The sequence below is a fragment of the Pecten maximus genome, chromosome 18 (assembly GCF_902652985.1).
Source record: "Pecten maximus chromosome 18, xPecMax1.1, whole genome shotgun sequence".
In the NCBI taxonomy this organism is placed as follows: Eukaryota; Metazoa; Mollusca; class Bivalvia; order Pectinida; family Pectinidae; genus Pecten; species Pecten maximus.
This window is the reverse complement of record NC_047032.1, coordinates 12,246,214-12,270,733: the sequence shown is the minus strand read 5'-3', so window position 1 is coordinate 12,270,733 and position 24,520 is coordinate 12,246,214. Positions and strand designations below refer to the sequence as shown.

General features: G+C 32.5%; 1 protein-coding gene across 3 annotated transcripts; it reads left to right on the top strand.

The window, feature by feature from the left end:
* The first annotated feature begins 572 nt into the window (after window positions 1–572).
* Window positions 573–23,341, top strand: LOC117316517. Of its 3 annotated transcripts, XM_033871137.1 has the most exons (7): window positions 573–1,784; window positions 11,466–11,483; window positions 11,792–11,818; window positions 18,835–18,891; window positions 19,244–19,277; window positions 21,447–21,528; window positions 22,222–23,341. In XM_033871137.1, the coding sequence occupies exons 1-7, from the start codon at window positions 1,644–1,646 to the stop codon at window positions 22,283–22,285; spliced, it is 423 nt and encodes a 140-aa protein (XP_033727028.1). In that variant the 5' UTR covers window positions 573–1,643; the 3' UTR covers window positions 22,286–23,341. The 3 variants fall into 3 exon arrangements, with proteins under 3 accessions (XP_033727028.1, XP_033727030.1, XP_033727029.1); XM_033871138.1 differs by lacking the exon at window positions 11,792–11,818 and having other exon boundaries at window positions 704–1,784; XM_033871139.1 differs by lacking the exons at window positions 11,466–11,483; window positions 11,792–11,818 and having other exon boundaries at window positions 702–1,784.
* The last annotated feature ends 1,179 nt before the right edge of the window (window positions 23,342–24,520 follow it).

The following is a 24,520-nucleotide window of genomic DNA, read 5'->3' as shown; positions in this document are numbered from 1 at the left end:
TATTAAATTTAGATCAAATTAAAGTTTGAAGATTTCCCTACCAACAAAATGATGTTATTGTATATGTTTACATGTAACAGCATATAAGAGCACACCAGTACTTGGAAGACAGTAACCCTGATATTTACAGTGAACAAGGCAACCCCTCCTTGGGAATTCCCGCCTTTTTACTCCTGGAATCCTTTGTCTTTCTATTTATACCAGGAGTGTATATTTTTGATTTTCAACCCTCAGACCATACTCTTTATTCTCGTATATAGAAAATACCCATTTCATGTGTTATTTACTCAGGGAATAGTTGCAATCTTAAGAAATACATTTTCTTCAGTGACTTGGTTCAGGCGAAATACCAGCTGATTGGCTGAATTAGTTGTGCGAGACCTTAAAAGTAACCATTCTGAGTGACTTCCCTTCCAGCCCTCTACTTAGCCACTTTGGTCAGTAGTATAACACTGGCGATATCTAATGGAGAGCTATTGACACATACGCCATTTAACCCCAATTTCAAATTATTCCACGTGAAAGCATCATGTCAAATCTTAACCCGGGCAGAAATGCAATATCCTGTCGACTTTTTCATTCCGATATCAGATCGATGGAATTTTCTTTGAACTGGTATAGCATTAACGTTTATGGGATTTCAATATACACCCGATCGTGACTCGCAGTGATTACCTCTAGCAGTGTAATGGAATCGTCCGGGGTTTTATTCAGGTATTTAAAGGTATATTTGTATATATAAGCCTTCCTGAATATACAGGTGTTAAAGTTGTACGGCTACCTGTATAAAATCTACCTTGGATATTTTGAAAAGTGCGTTGTATATACGACACAGAGGGTTATGTGTTAATGGGTTAAAGGTATAAATCCGATATGGTGTGGTCCGGCCAGCGGGAAATATGGTAAAGTGTTTTTATGAATGCCAATAACCCGTCTCTATCGTGCCACAAGAGGACAATGTGACGTATGCATTCGGTGTAGGAGAAATATGTACATATATATGTAAGCTCATGTACTAATGTAAACTTAACCCAAAGTGTCCATTGTGGCAGTGTGATTTCAAATCGATCTGGAAACGGAATATACATTATAGCGTGGACTGGATAAAGTGTTCCATATTGTTCTGGTATTTATATATTTTCCTATTTGTTGGAGTTTCCCTTAGGAGTGATTCGCAATGGATATCTCTACGTCATAGTTTGATACGAGGGCCGTATTTGTTGGAATGTTGTGAATTATAGGATTGGAACAGTGGAATTAACAGACAGGATGGGATCCGGAGGAAGTAAAAAAGAGGAAACTAAACACACAACGCCAGCGAAAATATCTACGACGAAAACGCTGATGACAAAAAATGACAATGATAACAAAAATTCGTCGCTACAGAAACAAACATCTGAAAATCAATATCCTAACAATAATAGGACACAGTTTGATAATAATCAAACATTTCAAAATAATAATGTCCAGAAATCCTCTCATTCCCTCAATCACATCGGAATAAAAAAGAGGATATTGATGATGTTTTAAATCTAGATTCAGAATGGTCTTCAAAGAACAAACGACAGGAAGTGTACCCTACACCTCTGTCTGAGCGGGGAGGTGTTCGTCGTGAGGACGCGCGAAATGCTTATAACAGACAAATGAACAATAACACTGTTATTGAAAATTACCCAGAGACATACGCCCAGCGAAATGCACGGGAACAATACAAACGTACTGACCTCCTCAGACAGAAAACCATATATAGGGATCCAAATGAATGGGAACCCGAGGACAAAAAGGTATTGTATATATACAAGTATTAAAAGATATTTATTAACCAGTATTAAAATGCATTTCATATATACCATTATTAAATGGTATTGTATATATATATCAGTATTAAATGGTATTGTATATATATCAGTATTAAATGGTATTGTATATATATCAGTATTAAATGGTATTGTATATATATCAGTATCAAATGGTATTGTATTTACCAGTATCAAATGGTATTGTATATATATCAGTATTAAATGGTATTGTATATATATCAGTATTAAATGGTATTGTATATATATATCAGTATTAAATGGTATTGTATATATACCAGTATTAAATGGTATTATATATATATACCAATATTAAATGGTATTGTATATATATCAGTATTAAATTGTATTGTATATATACCAGTATAAATGATATTTTATATATATCAGTATTAAATGGTATTGTATATATATCAGTATTAAATGGTATTGTATATATATCAGTGTTGAATGGTATTGTATATATATCAGTATTAAATGGTATTGTATATATATATCAGTATTAAATGGTATTGTATATATATCAGTATTAAATGGTATTGTATATATATCAGTATTAAATGGTATTGTATATATATCAGTATCAAATGGTATTGTATTTACCAGTATCAAATGGTATTGTATATATATCAGTATTAAATGGTATTGTATATATATCAGTATTAAATGGTATTGTATATATATATCAGTATTAAATGGTATTGTATATATACCAGTATTAAATGGTATTGTATATATATACCAATATTAAATGGTATTGTATATATATCAGTATTAAATTGTATTGTATATATACCAGTATAAATGATATTTTATATATATCAGTATTAAATGGTATTGTATATATATCAGTATTAAATGGTATTGTATATATATCAGTGTTGAATGGTATTGTATATATATCAGTATTAAATGGTATTGTATATATATCAGTATCAAATGGTATTGCATTTACCAGTATCAAATGGTATTGTATATATATCAGTATTAAATGGTATTGTATATATATCAGTATTAAATGGTATTGTATATATATATCAGTATTAAATGGTATTGTATATATACCAGTATTAAATGGTATTATATATATATACCAATATTAAATGGTATTGTATATATATCAGTATTAAATGGTATTGTATATATACCAGTATAAATGATATTTTATATATATCAGTATTAAATGGTATTGTATATATATCAGTATTAAATGGTATTATATATACATGTATATCAGTGTTGAATGGAATTGTATATATATCAGTATTAACTGGTATTGTATATATATCAGTATTAAATGGTATTGTATATATATCAGTATTAAATGGTATTGTATATATATCAGTGTTGAATGGTATTGTATATATATCAGTATTAACTGGTATTGTATATATATCAGTATTAAATGGTATTGTATATATATCAGTATTAAATGGTATTGTGTCTCTACCAGTATGAAATGGTATTGTATATATACCATTATTAAAAGGTATTGTATAGATACCAGTATGAAATGGGTTTTTGTTATATACTGACAATTTTAGAATAGTATCAACATGGTTTCCGGTAGATAACGCATTGTTATTCTACAAACAACGACATGATCAATAACTATATCAATAGTATTTGGTATTAACCATGAAGTTGTGGATTCTATGTTCATTATCAACGTATGAACTCATTATTATTCAACGCAACAGCAATTGTCTGAAGACTTGTCAGCTTAACCTCAGAAAACCTTTTATAAGATATGTCCATCAAACTTGACATTAAGCTTATCAGGTATTTATCATAATTGTATTGCTTTAAAAGAAAGTATTCTATAGGGTTTATCATATGGGTTGAGAAACTAGACATGTAAACTGTACTTGTCAACGCCAATGCACCAGTAGCAAAGTGTTAGTATCTAGTACAAGAGACAGATGCATACACGAAAATATATCTATATAATAAGGTAAAAAGTCAAACACAGATCCCCTGTCTCCCAAGTACTTTCGCGGCTACACCGTGCCGCTCTTCAGGGGAATATGATTTTATTCGGTAGATCATTATACGACGTCATAGTTTTGTAGCCGCGAAAGTACTTTGAAGACAGCAGATATGTGTTTGACTTTTTGTTTCATTATCATTTATCGTCACATGGTCACTTTAAACTTTATTCTATACTAGATATTTTCTGTATACATATGCCACCAAAAGATTTATCCAGTTTTTTTCGATATCGATAAACCTACAAAATATATTTATAATAGAATGCACATATTCTATTTTTCTGTTCGCTATTGATTCAACTACAGAATAATAAAATATTTACAATGCTATTTAAACTCTGGTTTTCCTCTGATGGTTAATCCTCTATCTTAGGTGTGTACTGATATGCTCTCTAGCTATAAATATCTCGTGTTTTATAGCCGTAACTACGAAAATCCCACTGAATTAATGCATGAACTACTAGTATAGTAAATAAGATATATTGACATTTACCCTTCGACACAGTAGAGTAAATACTTATACATGTTTGAAGTTAGTTAGATTGATTTGTGGTTCTAAAGATATGCTTCCATTCGAATTGTGAAATTTTGCCACATGAACGGATCAATAACAAAATTACTTCTCTCTTTGAATGTGCAATGTATCTTTATCTGCGCCAAACAATGAACAAAAACGACAGTAGGAACTGAAATATAAGACAAAGAAATGAATGACACCAGGGCCCGACAAATACAAAGACGAAACCTGATGCTCTAGAAATGCATATTTGTCACTATTCATCAAGTCACCACTTGTGGTACCCTATTATTATTTTTCCAGTCACCACGAGTGATACCTTTTATAAAGTATCCAGTCACCACCTGTGACACCCGTATGATGTTCCAGTCACCACACATGATACCCGTTATAATGTATCCAGTCACCACGAGTGATACCTCTTATAATGTATCCAGTCACCACCCGTGACACCCGTATAATGCATCCAGTCACCACATATGATACCCGTTATAATGTATCCAGTTACCACCTGTGATACCCGTATAATGTATCCAGTCACCACCTGTGACACCCGTATAATGCATCCAGTCACCACATATGTTGCCCGTTATAATGTATCGTCACCACATATGATACCCGTTTTAATGTATCCAGTCATCACATATGATGCCCGTTATAATGTATCCAGTCACCACCTCTGATACCCATATGATGTATCCAGTCACCACATATGATACCCGTTATAATGTATCCAGTCACAACGAGTGATACCCGTTATAATGTATCCAGTCACCACCTGTGACACCCGTTATAATGTATCCAGTCACCACCTGTGACACCCGTATAATGTATCTAGTCACCACATATGATACCCGTTATAATGTATCCAGTCACCACATATGATACCCGTTATAATGTATCCAGTCACCACTTGTGACACACTTTATAATGTCGCCATATCTAATAATTGCCATTGCATATTGCACCTGTCCCAGTGTATCCAGTTACCACATTTTTACCCCTCATTCTGTCGTCAGATAGAAAATAATCAAATAGAAAAGCGCCAAGCCATAGCGACTTTAAGTAGATAGTAGGTTGTGACGTAAATAAAAAATTCCGGGGCGCCTTCATATATCTTTCAGATATTTTTTAAACGAAGTGGCACAGTTCCAGGCCGATATGGATTAGAAATTAAATAGGCTTTCTGTCAATGAATAGCAATAGACTCGTTAAAATGAATTACAGTGTGCTACCATTACTAAAACGTCATAAAATATGTACGGGTAGTGAATACATAGATAAAGCGGGACTCCTATTAAACGAACCAGAGAAATGCGCAGTGTCCTATAGACATAGTACATACTGGTTTATACGAATACTTGACTTGTGATAACTAATGCCACATTTTTTTTCAACAATATCACCATGCCTAGTAATAAACCAACCCTTTCTTATGTTACTTTGTAAACTTGTGGATCCTGCTTTACAATTATAAAGCAGGTCAATTTAGCATATCATCAAATTTATTCGGGAATAAGCCCATTCATATATGTTGCTGTTCAGCAAAATAAAATAGATAGATAAAAAAAAAAGATAAATAGAAAATAGTTCTAGGTAAATAAAAAAATAAATAAATAAAATAGTAGATAAATCAGAAAATAAATAATCAAAATTTGGGGGGGGGAAAGAAAAAAAACAATTCATGACTTTGATTAAGAGGCATTTGGCTTATTTTAGATATGGGTAATGGAGAAACTGGTTTGATATGACTATCTCTATATTATTTTCTTATTAAGAGGGCACTGAAAGTATTGTCGAAGGATGGCATAGTATTAGAGTCTCTATATATAATTCATCTTGTACCAGTCTTGAGTTACTATGGTATATATCTAGATATGCATAATGCAGCTGGTCTGGGATGAGATACCGTATGGTTGTATAAATGTACATCGTATGTGTATATAACGTTTTCAACCTTAGTTATTGGGTATATTGTATATGTGTGACGTATTATTAAGGTAAATCTATTGTATATATTACAATACACCATGGATTTGTATAAAAGGTATTGTACAGACAGGAAAAAAATGCTATTGAGAAGAAAAAAAATGGCACATGACCACGAATAAGATTAAACGCACCCAAGTGTGTGAAACGTGTGAGGTTTATATATGAAGGCGGCCATTGTCCCTTGTATAGGACTTTAAGGTAAGCCTAACCTTTTGACCTTTAATACCTATTTAGTGCACTAAGTACCAAACGGTTTATGTGTTAAGCGGGAAAATTCAGGGGGAAAGTTGTTAGTGTGTACTTAACACAAAAATAATTGTTTAAAAAAAATTAATAAAAAAAATGACAATAAAAGGCATGTAGGCTTATGTTCACTGGGTTTCATGTAACTTATGAAATAATTGAAATTTAATGCTTACTAAATAACCATTAAATAGAGCTTCTAGCGGCCAATTAAAGTGTCATTTCATAAACAGAAGTAAAAAATAAAGCTGAACCGCCATTCAAAGCGAAGTTCGATGAAACAAAATTGTAAATTGAACTGGCCGTTGTGACTTGTACATTGTGTTAGCAGAAATGTGATTTTCTTGTTCTCACCATGGTCAGCTTCTCCGTGTTCTGCTGTTTTACTGATCACATCCTTCATTGAAATTGTAAATCCAACTAATGCCATGTCATATCCCTGAAGTGAGAACTGGCGTAGTAACGATTTAAGGAACAATATTCTAATTGTTGGTTCTTATATCGGATAAGGAAAAGGTACTCATGAGCTTTTAGTTACTATCATACAATGACTTTGTCTATACCTATTTGAAATACAAGTTCGTTTATTTATATGCATTTTTCAAACAAGGCTCTTAACTGTAACAAATATTAGAACAAATATATCATTTTAGTTACAGTTACATTTTAGTTAGGATTGATATATGGTGGCATTGTGTAGGTTATTTTGGGGTGTGGCAAGATCCAACAGAAGATTAAAATAGTTATATAGCACAAGGAATCGTTATACAACCACGAGACCCCACTTCTACATATATATATAGATAACTCAGTTACTAACACGAGGTTTTATGATTGATATGTTAGATAAATCAATTAATTCATAAGTCGAATCCTTGTACATAAAGTCGACAGATTTAAATTGATAATAGCAATATATTTGTAAGTGCAGTTTACCCTCTGTTTGCTATTAGGTGTGGACGTTTGCGCATGATTTGTTAGCTTTACACACTAGTTTAAAATACTTTAAACCATTCTATTGATGCAAGATTTAAATATCTTGCTATTTATATCAATTTTATCAATTTATGTGCGGAACAAGTCACTTGGATTTTATATATCAAAATGACTATAAGTGAAAATATCATTTAAATAAAACATCATTAAGCTTACTGTCGAAGACTGAACAACTTGATAATCCGAATAAAGAAAAATTGATAACCTTTTTTACATGTTTACGTCTACCTTAAAATGTCTCCTGGTAAGTTTAAAATATCAACATGGTAAATTTGCATAAAGATGTGCTCTTAAAATTGTAAAAAGCAAGACTTTCATCGATAGATTATATCAGGTAATAAGCTAACACAACATATGAGTGTAGAGCTCCACGCGACGGCGCGTGTTATATGGCTCGCTAGACCAATGCTGGCGCAAACACTTTCATTATTCATTAAAGTTTATGTCCTTATATGGCAAGTGACGTAAACATGTAAATAAACATCTGACACCATGACATCCGATGTAAATAATGTCGGTTTCCTACAAGTAAGGTTCCTTTCTAGGATGTTCATTTAAGCACATGTATATCGCTTGATCCTGCATGGTAGGAAGCCAAATAGTACAACTGGCACCGAAACTAATTCTGTCCAGTAAGTCTACATCTAAAGATGAACCACCCTGCTCCATTGTACCGACCTATCAATATTTTAGTCTTTTCTTTCCTTTTCCTCCAGACAACAATAATAAAACTGCACGTCTAAAAACTCTTAATCAATATCACCTCAAAAGTCTTTGCTAAGATTTACCAAAATTACGTAAACGTTTCATTTCTTCCAAACAACAATGCAATTCTGGAACACTTTACTTAAAACCGCATCAATAGTCTTAGCTCTAGACATACAAAAAGTCATATTGAACAGATCTTTTCGATTTTATTACTTACATTTTATATTTTCCTTCTAATAAATCATATTTCACAATAAATTAATGATAGGTGCAATGAAAGTCCAGTAAAATGGACCCCGGGCTGATAAACAGTTTAGATTTAGTGATAACTGATTTACTAAAGGCAAACATAGAACTTGAATAGAGAGCATGGCGTTGGTCTAGTGCCTGAATGGGACGGTTAGCTGTATGTATCTATGTAAAATTTGAGGCCAGAGTTTGGGTTGTGTACATACAGCTAACTAGACCCCAGCACACCCTTGTAAACACGGTTAATATGTTCTAATTACCTTCACTGACAGTCTTATGAGCTGCGATAAATCGACTCTTTAAAATGGCCAACCACTCACTGTGTTCATCTACCAGCCCTTTTTAAAGGTGTAATATGTTAAGGTAATATCTTCAAAATGTTTAGATAACTGCCATTTGTTTTACTTTAACTAAAACCATTTGATAATGAATGGTCAAAATGTAAAGATATTCAAAACTATCTCTTAATATCAATTCCGTAATTCCTAAATCAGATATCTATAATAAATATGAGGATGCGATTGACATCCATAACACGTTTCAGTGTATTGTAAATATTTTCATATATTCTTCTAAATATTTAAATGTAAGTTTTCAAAATATGTTCATGTAATATATATTCTAATGGGTCAATTATCATGATAGACATTCAAGTTTCTTTGCACGAGGTAAAACAAAAATGAGGACTATAGTTTGTGGCGGGGCCAACGTCGCGAAGGAGCTGTCAGAGGTTAAGATTTTCGATATTATTTGTCAATAGGTACGTACACAGACACACCTGTATGAGACAGAAGTCAATCTAATGATATTACACAGACAAATAGATAAAACAGGTTCAAAATGCTGACAGAATTTTGATTTGAAGTGATGTCATTTTCCCTTTTAATAAATAGAATTGATTGCTTCCAAAGCTGTGGATATGGCTTTAGATTTAAATAAGCATTCCGAATTGTCAACGTTGGCTTTTAGTAGTGCATACAGTTTTGTTGCATAATTCAGCTGTTATTAAAGCGTAAATTATTCTTAAAGGAAATGTACATAGGTGTACACATTACAAAATTAGATGTTTAAAAATCTTTAAAAAAAAAAAATAAAAACACATAATATAAGAGTACATACAAGATAAAGAGCCAGAGATATGAAGTGATGCTGACACATCCTAACGGAGATACTAGTGTGAAATACAATGCCTGTATCTTAATTAGCACTTCTTTCAAGCATCATTGACATTTTATTCAAATGAATGGCAGGTGGAAAAATGAAAAAAGAAAGAAATATATATCATGGTTTAAATATAACTCAAACACCAGCCGTTGGTGTAAGTGACCTAACCGATAATGCAGCATATGCCGCGTTTTCATGGTAAGGATTCATGAGGACGCTGGTTCATTATGTATTAGCTTTACATCACTGTTTTAAATACTGTAGACCATTCCCTTGATGTAGGATTTTAAAAATCTTACTATTTATATTGATTTATTAACTCTGCTGTATTTTCGAATCTTAAGATAACTGATGGATTTTCTTTTTGTTGACATTAAGAACCACTGGCAAAAGGACCAAACAGCATAGTTATCATTTATTTCGTTTTCCAATTTGGGAAAGTATACTCTTGACTTTATACCCGAGTTGGAGTAGTATATTGACTTGTGACTTTATACTCGAGTTGGAGTAGTATATCCCTGACATGTGACTTTATACCCGAGTTGGGGTAGTATACTCCTGACTTGTGACTTTATACCCGAGTTGGAGTAGTATACTCCTGACTTGTGACTTTATACCCGAGTTGGAGTAGTATATCCCTGACATGTGACTTTATACCCGAGTTGGGGTAGTATACTCCTGACTTGTGACTTTATACCCTAATTGGAGAAGTATACTCTTGACTTGTGACTTTATACTCGAGTTGGAGTAGTATATTGACATGTGACTTTATACTCGAGTTGGGGTAGTATGCTCTTGACATGTGACTTTATACTCGAGTTGGAGTAGTATACTCTTGACTTGTGACCTTATACCCGAGTTGGAGTAGTATACACTTGACTTGTGACTTTATACTCGAGTTGGAGTAGTATACTCCTGACTTGTGACTTTATACCTGAGTTGGAGTAGTATGCTCCTGACTTGTGACTTTATACCTGAGTTGGAGTAGTATGCTCCTGACTTGTGACCTTATACCCGAGTTGGAGTAGTATACACTTGACTTGTGACTTTATACTCGAGTTGGGGTAGTATGCTCTTGACATGTGACTTTATACTCGAGTTGGAGTAGTATATTGACTTGTGACTTTATACCCGAGTTGGAGTAGTATACTCCTGACTTGTGACTTTATACCCGAGTTGTAGTAGTATACTCTTGACTTGTGACTTTATACTCGAGTTGGAGTAGTATACACTTGACTTGTGACCTTATACCCGAGTTGGAGTAGTATACTCCTGACTTGTGACTTTATACTCGAGTTGGGGTAGTATGCTCTTGACATGTGACTTTATACTCGAGTTGGAGTAGTATATTGACTTGTGACTTTATACCCGAGTTGGAGTAGTATACTCCTGACTTGTGACTTTATACCCGAGTTGTAGTAGTATACTCTTGACTTGTGACTTTATACTCGAGTTGGAGTAGTATACACTTGACTTGTGACTTTATACTCGAGTTGGAGTAGTATGCTCTTGACATGTGACTTCATACCCCAGATCGGGGTAATATACTTTTAACCTGTATCTTTATATCCGAGTTGGGCTAAGATTCTTTTTTTCTTTTCATCCATTATACAATCTCTGTTTGACATTTTTCGTCGGGTTCAATAACGTATTAATAAAATATCTACATACGTCATGATAAAGCAGTTATCTAAATGTCGTAATTGTTTCAATGTTAAATATTTCCATTTCATTGTATGTTTATTGTGTCATGTACTGATCATGTTATTTTTCTCATTTCTTCAATAGCCGACAGAGGAGGAACAGGTAGACCACTTTTTTTCATTTATATTTTCTTCGCATTGTAACAGTAATTCATGTCACTGTGAAAATGTACTGTAAGTGAAATCTCAACACACGTTCATTCGTTGGTTTATCATCGTACATGTATTTACAAGTTACATTATTTAGATATCATTGACTATTAAGATATAATTCGGAGGAATTCATTTTATATTACATTTTATATTTCAAAGAATTCAGAACTTATTTATGTTGAGAACGAACGTTGTTTTAAAAAGTTCATTCATTACCTCATTTGAAATATACACCCGTCATGTTTCTATTTCATTCAGTCTGAGGGACTTTCTGAACTTTCCGAGGTATTATTTGATTCCATTCACATTTTACATATATATTTGTACCACAGGATTGAATTAATCATTGAAATATTCAATTGAATTCATTCATATTCGTCCATATCACACTCATTCATATAATATTCACATATGTGCAATGTATAACGATTACAATACACGTAAGTCTGTAACATCATTTGATCACATGACCACTTTCATGACATCAGTTCGAAGAGCTTCAAAAAGTGAGAGTAAGTTATAAACGTTTTTTTTTTTTTATATAAAACGTAGCTAATCCATTGAAATGAAAATTCAAGTGATGGATATTTAAGAAATCAATTTTTGAAGATTGTCAGCAATATCAATGTGTGTTATGGGATTATAACACCAAACCTCTATTGAAACGTGTTGGAAACGGTTTTCTATCCAGAAATAACTTAATTATCCAACATTCACATTGATAAACAGATTGATCATCCTGAATTATTGAAGTCGAACAATTTATAATGGTGATCTCTTGATATTCTTACGTGGACAGAGATAAATGTTTTATGTTTGTGTTGTATATCCTTCCCTCACACATTTATATTTAATGTCCATCTGAACATATAATCACGTGTATGTGTATCTGTACCTCACCTTCAATATAACGTTGATATTGCCCTTTGTCCACAGTGGTATTACAACAGCAACAGATACATGGTATATAAGTATGATATACAACCAATCAATCAATCAATTTTGTTTATTTAAGTATCATATATCACAATTACATTGTACAAGTATATAGTTACAAAGTATAAAACATAGTTTAATATCGAGGATAAATCATATTAACCATGATAAGATATAAATATTGATATTCTGAAAAAGGACTATTACAATAATATATTTTTTTTTTAGATAAATTAAACCAATAACAAAATCACAAATTCCAATCCAGAGAGCAGGTGATTGGGACAGCCCCTACCTACCGAACTCTCTATACATTTAGTGCACATCTTCATTTTCCGTTTAAATGGGAAGTGCAGTTTTATCCCGTCATCAATTTTTGTTTATTTATCTATTTATTTTTTGGGGTTACTTTTTTCTATTTTTTTCCCCAGTTATTATACAATTGATCAATAAAGGTCAATAAACCCAAAAAGAACTGTCAATAAAGACCACATTTTTATTCTTTTATTCACCTCACCAGAAAGTAATATTTCATTGATATTCACGAACGCAATTCTTAATTAACACAAATTTGGAACAAAAAAAGAAATGCACAAATATTGTTACTGCCGAAAGTTTCATGAAAAAATGCATTTTTCGTGGAAATAATGAAACAGATTATAATCTACTCTATTTATTATACTTTCTATGTGATCTGTATTTTGCCATTTTATAATCTAAAAAAAAAGAGAAACAAAATAGGTCCCCTAAAAATGTCAGCCTAATCAGAATTTCATACATTGTATATTATTCAATTTTCTTACAGGTTTGGATTATATGATGCTGGTCTAGTTAAACATGAACAATTCCTGATAAGCCATTCCGATTATATTATAGATTCACTCTAACACCCAGTTATGTCATCATTCAAAACTGTTGAAGACTAAAAATTCCATTATAACATGTCATATATACACGTATATTGTAACAATGTCAAACAGTTTTAATGCTTGTCGTGTTTATAAGTTAGTTAAGGGTAATTTGATATCGAATTTATTTTGATTTATTAATTTTTTTTAAATAAAAATAATTTTGGAATATTATCTTTTTTATCGTCAGGAAGTTGACTACACTTGAGTTTCCATGACAACATAATGTTTATATGACACATTTAGGAACTAATATGTTGTATTGTCAATATTGTTTTCGCTTAAATGAGAATTTTCCAACATTCTATATAGATATTTTCATGTTATTGAGAAAATCTACAACACCGTGTAATGAGATTTTACAGCTTGGGCGAGTCGACCCGTACCTTGTTTATAAGGACTGGCGAAGTAATCCCTAATTAGCTCCTGTTCAGTAAACTCTAGGTTTCCCCTTAGTTCAGTGTATGAACAATGGATATCTATGAGTCTCCCACTACCGTTATAGTATCGTGTAAATATAACCGTTTCATGGTGAAGTAATCAATATATGCACCTCATCATAAGTCATGTCCATTATAACTTAATACATACCACATTACTGAACAGATCGTTCAATGTGAATTTTCCATTCAGTACATGTATGTGTATTGATATTTTAGCGTAAATAGACATAAGAATATATATGGCTCTTATTTATATGATTGGTTTTCGTGTAATGATGTTAACGGACTAACGGACTATAAATTTCTAATTTCGTAGTTTATTATGTATCACACAAATTATAATTCAAATAGTGAATTATGATGGTTATCACTGTCTCATTGATCCAGCTTCCGGATTGAAGGGATACGAATTATACTTATACTTAACACGAGAATAATCTATGTACAGTTAATAGCTAGTTAAATGGAACATCACAGAATATATATGTATTATGAATTTATTGATTAATATACCACTTGCTGAATCATATGATTACGAAACTCATGATCAGTGTACAGCTCTGTATTGAGAAAACTATTTTTGAGAGAAAAACATTGTTTAAGAACAAAATATGTTTTTGAAAAAATTTTCTTTGAAAAATATTTTGTGTAAGAACTACATAATTGTTTGAAAAAAGTTTTGAATTGGTTTTTATTTTCATATATTTTTATTTATTTTTTATTTATATGTTTATTCATTTTTATATATTGTTTTTTTTTTTTTTTTTGGAAAAATATTTTTTGAAATAAACCCCTTTTAAACACATTTTCCATATTCACTGACAATTCTATTCTGAATTATATAGCATTACTGATTAGCTCTAAAAGCATGAAACACCTGTATTTTTTTAGTTTAAACCTATTTTATTGTCATTTGAACAAAAGGAAAGGGCACAAGCTTTTAGAACTTATAAAAGCCTTCTCCCAACATATAATTAAACAATAAAACATTCAATGGCCTAGATAATATTAATAAATTTACATAACAACACATTTTATATATATTAATAAATATGTAAATATGAATATCTTAAAATCTTGTATGGTGCTTTTTACATTCATATTTCAAGGTATATCAACTTGTAAGAGTTTTGTACGATTATTTCAAAATTCATTTCTTACATGGTTATTAGCAGGACATTTAAGAAATGTAGCTTCGAAATGACGATGATAAAAAGCAGTAACCATATACACTAGTAAAAGTCTGGAGGTTTTCCTTTAAAATGATTCATAGGATACATGTTTCAAAGATTTGTTTTGAATCTGCCTGCTTTACCACTTAACACGCCACAAATCCACCAGGTATTGATATAGGATTCTCTGTATTTGAGTTACCTTACTACAGACTTACGGTGATTGCCGCTTCGGATTTAGACCCAACACAAGTGGTGAATTTATAGGACACCAAATATAGACTATGGTTTTTGATGAATCTCGAATTACGTGACAGTCTAGCTATTCGGTCATGCAAAGCAAATACTTGTTCTATATTCGAACATTTATGTAATCCAACTTTCGTGTCTAGTCATCTGTAAAAACTAGATCGTACCTCAGATGTGTGGAACCTTTTTGGTTCTATAAATCTGAGGTAACAAGTCTCGGGGTTAACGGCGACAATCTAAAGGAATGTCCTTTAGTTGGAAATGTCGGTACACGTATACAGTGTTAATAAAATCTGTTAATAGTAGTTAGTATTAATCTCGGAGAAATAATACATCGTAGGTCAGTGACCGCACCAACTAGAGACCACTAACTTAAGTATTGTTTGAATTTATGTCAGATTATAAGTGATTTTACTTAATGTTGTAGGACTTATAGGATGGTTAATTATAACTGGTATTGGTCTTACCTGATACAACTTTAACACAAATCTTGAAATAACTTGATGATTACCCTTTCAAATTACATGTTTGTCCCCATAGAATACATTAACTTGTCATAAATACTCTTTAAGAATAACTTTGCTTATTTCTTTCACAATAGAAAAGATACTCATTTCATACAAGACGTTCCCATTCAGGAACACCTGGTCCTGTTCTATTTATTCTTTCTCTCAGTGTCTTCATTGTAAATCTTCCCTTTGTTGATATATTCGAGTATTATTGATTTGAGTAAGTTAACAAGAACAAAGAAAAATTGTTTGTTTTGTATTGTTTAACGTCCTATCAACAACTACGGTCATTTTTAATGACAACAAACGGAAGGACAAAAACTATGCATGATAAGTCAGAAGTTATTTCCAGTCATGAATATAAAACAAAATAACATATTCCCTTTTACAGAATGTCCTAACTCTGTTATGAAAAATGACATATGTAGTGAAAGCAGTTATTAACATATGGTTAGCATATTTAGGATCGTTTAACTTTTGAGAGTATCCCTGAAACTCAACATGGAAGGTCTGTATTAGTATAATATGGTTATGTTAAGATCATTATATCACCGGTTACGAGCAACCGTGAGCTAATGATGTACCCCCGGCGTCGGCGTCCCACCCCACTTTTTTGGGATCAGTTTTTGGAAAGCTTCTAAGTCCAAAAGTATACACCTCACACCCTTCTAATTTGGTTTAAACATTTATTAGAAGTCAAGAAGTGATGTTATAGCAAAATCATGCAGAAAAAAATTGTGATTTATTCGCATTTAACCATTTTGTGGACTTAACTTTTTTAGCACCAAAACTCACTAAAGTTTTGGGGGTAAGTCCAAAAGTACATCCATTAGAGGTATAGGAGCGATATTATACACAATTGTGATTGGTGCCGTCGGTGAGCTGTCGCAATCATTGATTGCACTTGGTTTAATACCGCCATTACTTTTTCGTACGTCTCTCATTCTCATCCAACGTGTGTGTCGGGGTAAACATCAAGTAAGCTTTCATATAATTTCCTATATATCATATAACAGTGAGGCTTCTGACGTCAGAATGCTGCACTAGTGTATACGGGTACTGTTTCTGAAGTCAGAATGCTGCACTAGTGTATACGGATACTGTTTCTGACGTCAGAATGATGTACTAGTGTATACGGATACTGTTTCTGACGTCAGAATGATGTACTAGTGTATACAATTACTGCTTCTGACGTAAGAATGCTGCATACGAAAATCAGATCTTGTATCCCTTGCAAAAAGAGTTATAGCCCTTTCTCACTAGGTGTCACTTTTTCGTGGTAAAGATATATATGTTGTTCATGTATGTAGTAGTCGACACTAATGGTAAGCTGGTATACGCTGCTTGTTAAGTTGACAATGCTATGGACATTAAACTGATGTCACATCGAGGTTAATATGACGATACTTACTATTTACACCAGAAGTTGACAATGCTTTGGACATTAAACTGATGTCACATCGAGGTTAATATGACGATACTATACAGCTATACAGACAAGAAGTTGACAATGCTGTGGACATCATACTAATATCATATCGAGGTTAATATGACGATACTTACTATTTACACCAGAAGTTGACAATGAAAGTTCCCCAATGTTACAATACCCCTGTACCACAGGCTAGTTTACATAAAAGGCTATATCTAGGTCCGTAGTCTGTCAATATCAATATTGACGGGTGGGTCCCTCCTTAGAGACTTAGCCACTTCGACTTTGGGAGGTTCAAGAAGGGGTTTGAAATTCCGAGTTTTCATGAAAAGTGAACTTGAAAAATAGATCAGGTAATCAATCAGATTAACATGATATAATGAAAGACATACTTGAGATGCAAAGATACAATTTAATTTCTCTCTATTTTATTTATTACTTAAAAAAAAAAAAAAAAAAAAAAAATTTTTATTTAATTATTTATCTATTTATTATTATCATCATCATTATTCGTATATTTCAATATTTTCGACTTCCAATATTTCAATGTTCTGTGTACGACAGTGAATTGGCGTTTACACATGGCTATATTCAGACTGTAGTTGAACATTTTATAATATCTCACTTATATTCATCAGACAAAAGGGTCCCTGATAAGATAAGTTTTAAAATCGATTTCAATTCAAAACACATCACTACAGTAAATAGTTGTTTCTTCTGTTTTCTTTCGTTTTCTTTTGTTTATTATTTACTGATTTATTTATTTATTTATTTATTTATTTATTTATTTATTTATTCCTTCCAAATGAATCTCTTAGAAATAAATATGACTTATACATGTACTGTTATTAAAAAGATATATGCTGTCGACATTTTGATTAAAAGGTAAAAATAATAATGATTCTTACATTCCCTGTGTGGCCTGAAGGGGGAACTTTAGTATAAGTAAACAGTTTCTGTCAAATATGGCTCTATGTGCACTCTGGACCATTAAAGTCAACCTCTGCCGAAATCTATGTGCGTTCAAATCTGTCATACTGTTCAAACAAAAATAACTGTTTCTTGAAATAAATGATTTATTACAGCGGCAAGTAAATAATAATTAAATAACGATCTTCTCTCATGGTCGTGCTTTAAGTTTTCCCATTCCTGTTCATACATTAACGATTTCCTGACGAAGTACATCACTGATACACCACTGATACACCACTGATACATCACTGATACATCACTGATACACCACTGATACACCACTGATACATCACTGATACACCACTGATACATCACTGATACATCACTGATACACCACTGATACACCACTGATACACCACTGATATACCACTGATACACCACTGATACACCACTGATACATCACTGATACACCACTGATACACCACTGATACACCACTGATACATCACCGATACACCACCGATACACCACTGGAATTCAGAATGAAATCAGAAGAATGACACTTTAACAAGACAAATTGATGTACATACTTTTCATTTTCTTGAAGGGACATTATCGTTTGAGATTATTACGCGGCTCCTAAAGCAAATCACATCAACATACAATATTACAAACAAGGCCAGTTTTGTAATGGAATAGGGTTGTTTATTGTCAATGTTATTGTTTTCTTTTTATGTTTTAGAACGAATCGGGAGAATTTGATGTTTCGAAGTTCAGGGCAGCGAACAAAGCCGCTCCGGTGAGTAACACCACTACAACTAATCTCCTAGATAGTCCACATCATACAGTTGTAGCTTTTATATAACATAATACATAAAAACATTTCATAATCTTTCGACTACCAGGCAACAATTGAAAATAAATGATAAATTTTGCTTGTCGACACTTGTATTGAATTAAATTGATAAGCCTTATATCAGTTGATCAGAGCTGAACATTAAAAGACCTCGCAATATACAACTTTACTGTTTCAATAATAAACCTTAAAGATATCTTTCTAAGAAATATACATTTATATACAACACAAATGATAGACGTACCTAGCGTTACTGTTCAATAAGACATACAACTTCTTTGTATTCTATTTATAGCCACCACGAAGAGATATATTTGATCTGACACCAGGTAAGCTGACACGAATACAATTACTATTTTCTTGTAATTAAATTTTAATCACTATCGAAACAATGGCGGGAAGTCACCAATGACGTCACAAGTTGTTTATTATACGTAAAATACTATTTATGACATTCCCAAATTACATGGCAGAACGGTCTAGATGTGTGGTAAAATGAAAATACAAAAATGTATCGTAATTTGTATTACGACCATTAATCAATATTTTTGTTGTGTGATTATATCAATGTGATGGTTCCTATATTGAATGACTATCTACCATTAAGCCTCGCACATATTCGTCCAGGATACAAAAACAGTGAGTCTGAGTCTTAATTAAAGTCAAGTAGCCAGTGTATACAAAAGCATGGTTTGCTTGATGAAAATTAAATTACATATACAATCAAAAAATGTATATATATATACAAAATAATGGTACATAAAAAAAATTCGGTTGAAAAATCAACTATATGTCCTCCATTAGTAAAAAATACTTTTATACATTTATACATTTATACATTTGTTATGTTGTATACATTTATTTTATGAATTATAGCATAGAACATAATTATGAACTACATAGAACTGTCATAAAATCTCCCTTTAAAACTAAATAAAGCTTGGACAACAAAGCCCCAAAACCTTGATCACAATGTGTAGACATATATATTACATCTGTATATATATATATATATGGGGCAAAGAAGTAATTCAAACAGTGTAAACAATAAGGCTTGTTAAATTTTCGAGGCAATCCGCCCCTTTATCAAAACACAAAAAATTACAAATACAATCACATAATATATATAAGAAGTACTGGAAATACAATAAAATACAATAAGAATAATGTTTTAGTAACTGGAGAAACCACAATGAACCCTTCGGCAAACGTGGGCCGAAGGCGGATATTAGCGTTCGCCTTCTTTGCCCCATATAATCATTACAAGTAATTCGTATCCTCCATACATTTATGTGAGGATCCAGTGTTATCTGGATTATACTGTTCATATTACTTCTTTGACCCATATATATATATGTACGTAGAACGTAGGTACCAGAGTTTTGCATTATTGATAAAGTTAGTTACTGGTGAGATAGTGCTAGTGTGTAACAATGTTGACTTACACCAAGGGCGTGAACCTATAATCGATAATGACAAAGATAGCGAATGATACAACCAGGCTCTTTACGTTTTATCAAATCAAGTCCTCGACAACAGACGTTTTAGGAAACCTGTTTCAGTGTATAACTTATGATATATATATAAACAAACCTTGGTCCTTTATTACATGTATATATAGTTTCCAGTCCATATTTATAAATCAGTCGGAAACATGTACTAGTATATATATAATGTTAAGCTATGTCATATGAAATTATATGGCGCGGGAAGGATGTCATAATTAAATATTTTGCCTAGGCAGAAATCGAATTTTGCCTAGGCAAAAATAGAATATTGCCTAGGCAAAAATATTTCTGCCTAAGCAAAAATAATTTTGCCTAGGCAAAATTATTTTTCTGCCTAGGTAAAATTCGATTTTTGCCTAGGCAGAAATAATTTTGCCTAAGCATAAATCGAATATTGCCTAGGCTGAAATATTTTTGCCTAAGCAATATTCGATTTTTGCCTAGGCAGAAATATTTAATTATGACATCCTTCCCGCGCCATAAAATTAATCAAAATAGTTCAACAATTTCATACTATGTCAGCAGCCTCTATCAAATTATTCGATAATCATTTCATTTTCCGAAATTTTGGTTCCCAGACCCCTCGCCAAAAAAAATTCGTCTCGCGCCTACGGCGCTCGCATAACCACTAAATTACTGGACTCCCCCCCCCCCCCCCCCCTTTTCAAATTCCTGCATCCGCGCCTGATGACGTCATATAAAGGCACACGACGTATCAAATCAAGGATGCGTGCAGCTTTGTTAACCGTTCTGAGTTTTGTTTTGTGTTGTTGTTTTTTTAATCTATTAAAAATTGTATTCTTTATTGCAACGTGAAAGTGCTATTGATGATATTCTGCAATTTCTGTATAATCTTATAACATGTATAAACGACATGTAAGTTCTATTAATATGTACATATATATGTATCACATTCTTGCCAAGACAGAAAGACAAAACATATACAGTTAGTTGTTATATGTATAGTTATATATCAATTTTGATATCCAGATCCGTATACGTCACGACATGGCTATGACGACATGCATGACCCGGATTCCTATTACGAACAAGGTCGCCAATCCATACCCAGGTATGTCGCAATCTTGTCGTTCTTATCTGGAGAGACTTAGGAATTGGTTACAGTCTACTACAACATACAGAGGACTGAAAACCAGCAAAGAGCTCTTTATAATGATCAACTAGGGGGTAAATTTTACCGGATAACCCACCCACCCCCCACCCCACTCACAAAAAGGGGAAAAAGAAAAAGAAAAAGAAAAAGTCTGAAAATGTGTTATTCGAACTAGGGTAAAAAAAAATACACATAGACTGTACACATTCTGAGGTCTCACGATATTTACAGTATGGGAACATTTGGGTTTTTCGGCCTATTGACATCTGCGGTCCATTTAGTGGCCAAACAAATTACTATTATTTTAGTTTATTTGAGTTTAAAATCAGATAAAAATGTTCATTTTTGAAAGTATTCGTATTGCATATTCAGATCATTACGATAAAAAAGTTGGTTAGAATAATAGAAATTATAACGAATATAGATTTTGTGAACTTTGTGATATATGATAAATAATATTTATCTATTTTTTTTTTATTTTTTTTTTTGAAGCAAGGTTAAACAAACAGAATATGACGTAAAAATGTATCACGTGTGCAGCAAATAAAACATGATTTAAGAAATGGCGAATATATCGTTTCATAAAGGGTTACTAGGCTAGTTAGAACCGCTCTCGTTAATTTCATCAACATTTCTTTTCTTCTATTTCAGGAAAGCACCGACCTATGATAAAACAGAGGAAGACCTTATGGCAGATATTGAGAAAATCTTCTGAAGAAGCAATATGCTCTCACTTACCGATTCATTTTGGTTGAATAAGCAGCTGTGAAGTCACAATGGCTGACCAACTTGTTTAAGTTCTCACCTTCGAAGCAATTACTGTCAATATTATGGGAATCGGCAAAGTTGGATATTCCTGACGTATATACAATATTATTATTAGATTTTCAAGGAAGCTAAGTGAACAATTATGGTCCAACCGTGACAAAATATGCATGGTGTCTTTGAGAAAATGGATGGATAATTTTGTTTCCATTGATCGACTATACATATCACGCACGTTACAGTGGCGTGGCACACTTACCGTGCGTTCGTAGACGCGGTAAAAAAATTCCTCTAAAAAACGAGACATCCCGATGTGTTTTGAAGTTTCCAAGACATAGTTACCATTTCTGCATGGAGTAGAAAGTTTCATGGGGTTTCACTAGTTGCTATACCCACTTAAAACGTGATCTCGTTTCTATTGTCAGATAAAATGATATTTGATTACAGTTTTGTGGATCAAGAGCATATATATAGAGCCCCTTTGGTTTTGTTAAAATATCTACTGAAAGAAGTTATCATGAGATGATATAGATCTCAATATATCATTGAGATTTTGGTACACACCCTGAAGCTAATATATACAAAAGACACCCGCCTCTCCGGCCCACCACTTAGCTGACTTCCGGTTCCGGTTGTTACTTTTGTCCGATATTTCTAAATCTCCCAGAGTGCTTTGGGGCCTCCTCAGTGTACGCAAGGAACCCCTGGGAGAAATTTGATATTTCTGTTGAACTCGATGGCATTCCCATAATATTATTTATCAGTTATAACAATTGCTTTGCCAGTAAAATAAAACATGTATTTGTATTTAATGACATTCTATCAATTTGCCATACGACACATACATCATGTCAAATATGTCTTCGTTAATTATGTCAAAAAATTGAAGATTGTAATTGCTCCTCGATGCCAAATAATTTATATCATATACATTATGTTGTCGACTATTTATTGTGGTGGAATCGGAAGATGCATTAGAGACATGTACATTAAAATATTTATTTTATTTCAGTGTGTGCATTATTTTGCGATAATTTTACATGTAGATATGTTTTATTTACGAGAGTTTCACCGGTAGTTATAAGAGAAATGCTAATTATATTGAGCATCTCTGTCATTGATATTAGTGAAATATCTTAATTCAGCACAATCGTATCCAATCGCAGCATCTCGGCTAAATTCGTCAATGCCCGAACGGAATCTTGCCGGAATCGGCCGAAGTGTTACTGATTAGGTCACATGGCCAAGACTGTTGCGATAACGTTAACGTTTTATGGTTCAAAGTTTAAACATAACATGAAAAGTATATGATATATACAGTCAGAGATGACTAAAATAACTACCACTTAAGCATTGATGTCATTTTTTTTTAGTTTCATACCCCTATGAAACTAAAAAATAATTGACATCAACGCTTATAATTAATTTTTGAAAATGATTTTCTAATTTAAAACATGTTTTATGTACAATTTTACTGGTTTTGAATGGGATTCTTTTTCTCAAATCAATACGCAACATCAATTGTCGTATTGTGACGTCACATTTGTTTTGCGCCATTCTCGGAATTTCTTTCATAGAAGAATGAAAAGAATTTTTCGACCAATCACATTTGAGTATTTACCATGAAAACAAAGAAAAATTAATCATATGAAAATGAACATAGGTATCCTTGCCTCAGTTAATTCGTGCTAAAATAATGATATTATCTTTCTTAGGACCGTGGGAGAGGTTTCGAGCATCCGTCAAAATGTAGTAAATCAGTGAATACAACGCATTGCACGCTATTGTAATAAGAATGTTACTTAAAATGAATTAGTCAGTATGTGTTGCTCCTATAAAACCATATTTTCTTGTTCTTTTTTCTGTATATAGTGATAAAAATATTCAATCCTTCCTTATAAATATTCAAAACACTTCACTGTCCTGAATTATTGACAAAATTCTAATTGTTCAAGGTGGCATCTTCGTTTATCGCTATAAAATGATCAGGACACTCCTTGCGTTCTTTTGAAATGTGTCATTGATTCTTGCGTTCTTTTGAAATGTACGTTCTTTTGAAATGTGTCATTGATTCTTGCGTTCTTTTGAAATGTGTCATTGATTCTTACGTTCTTTTGAAATGTGTCATTGATTCTTGCGGGTTTTTTTCCCTTTACGTGTACTTTTTATTAACCCTTCGCGATCA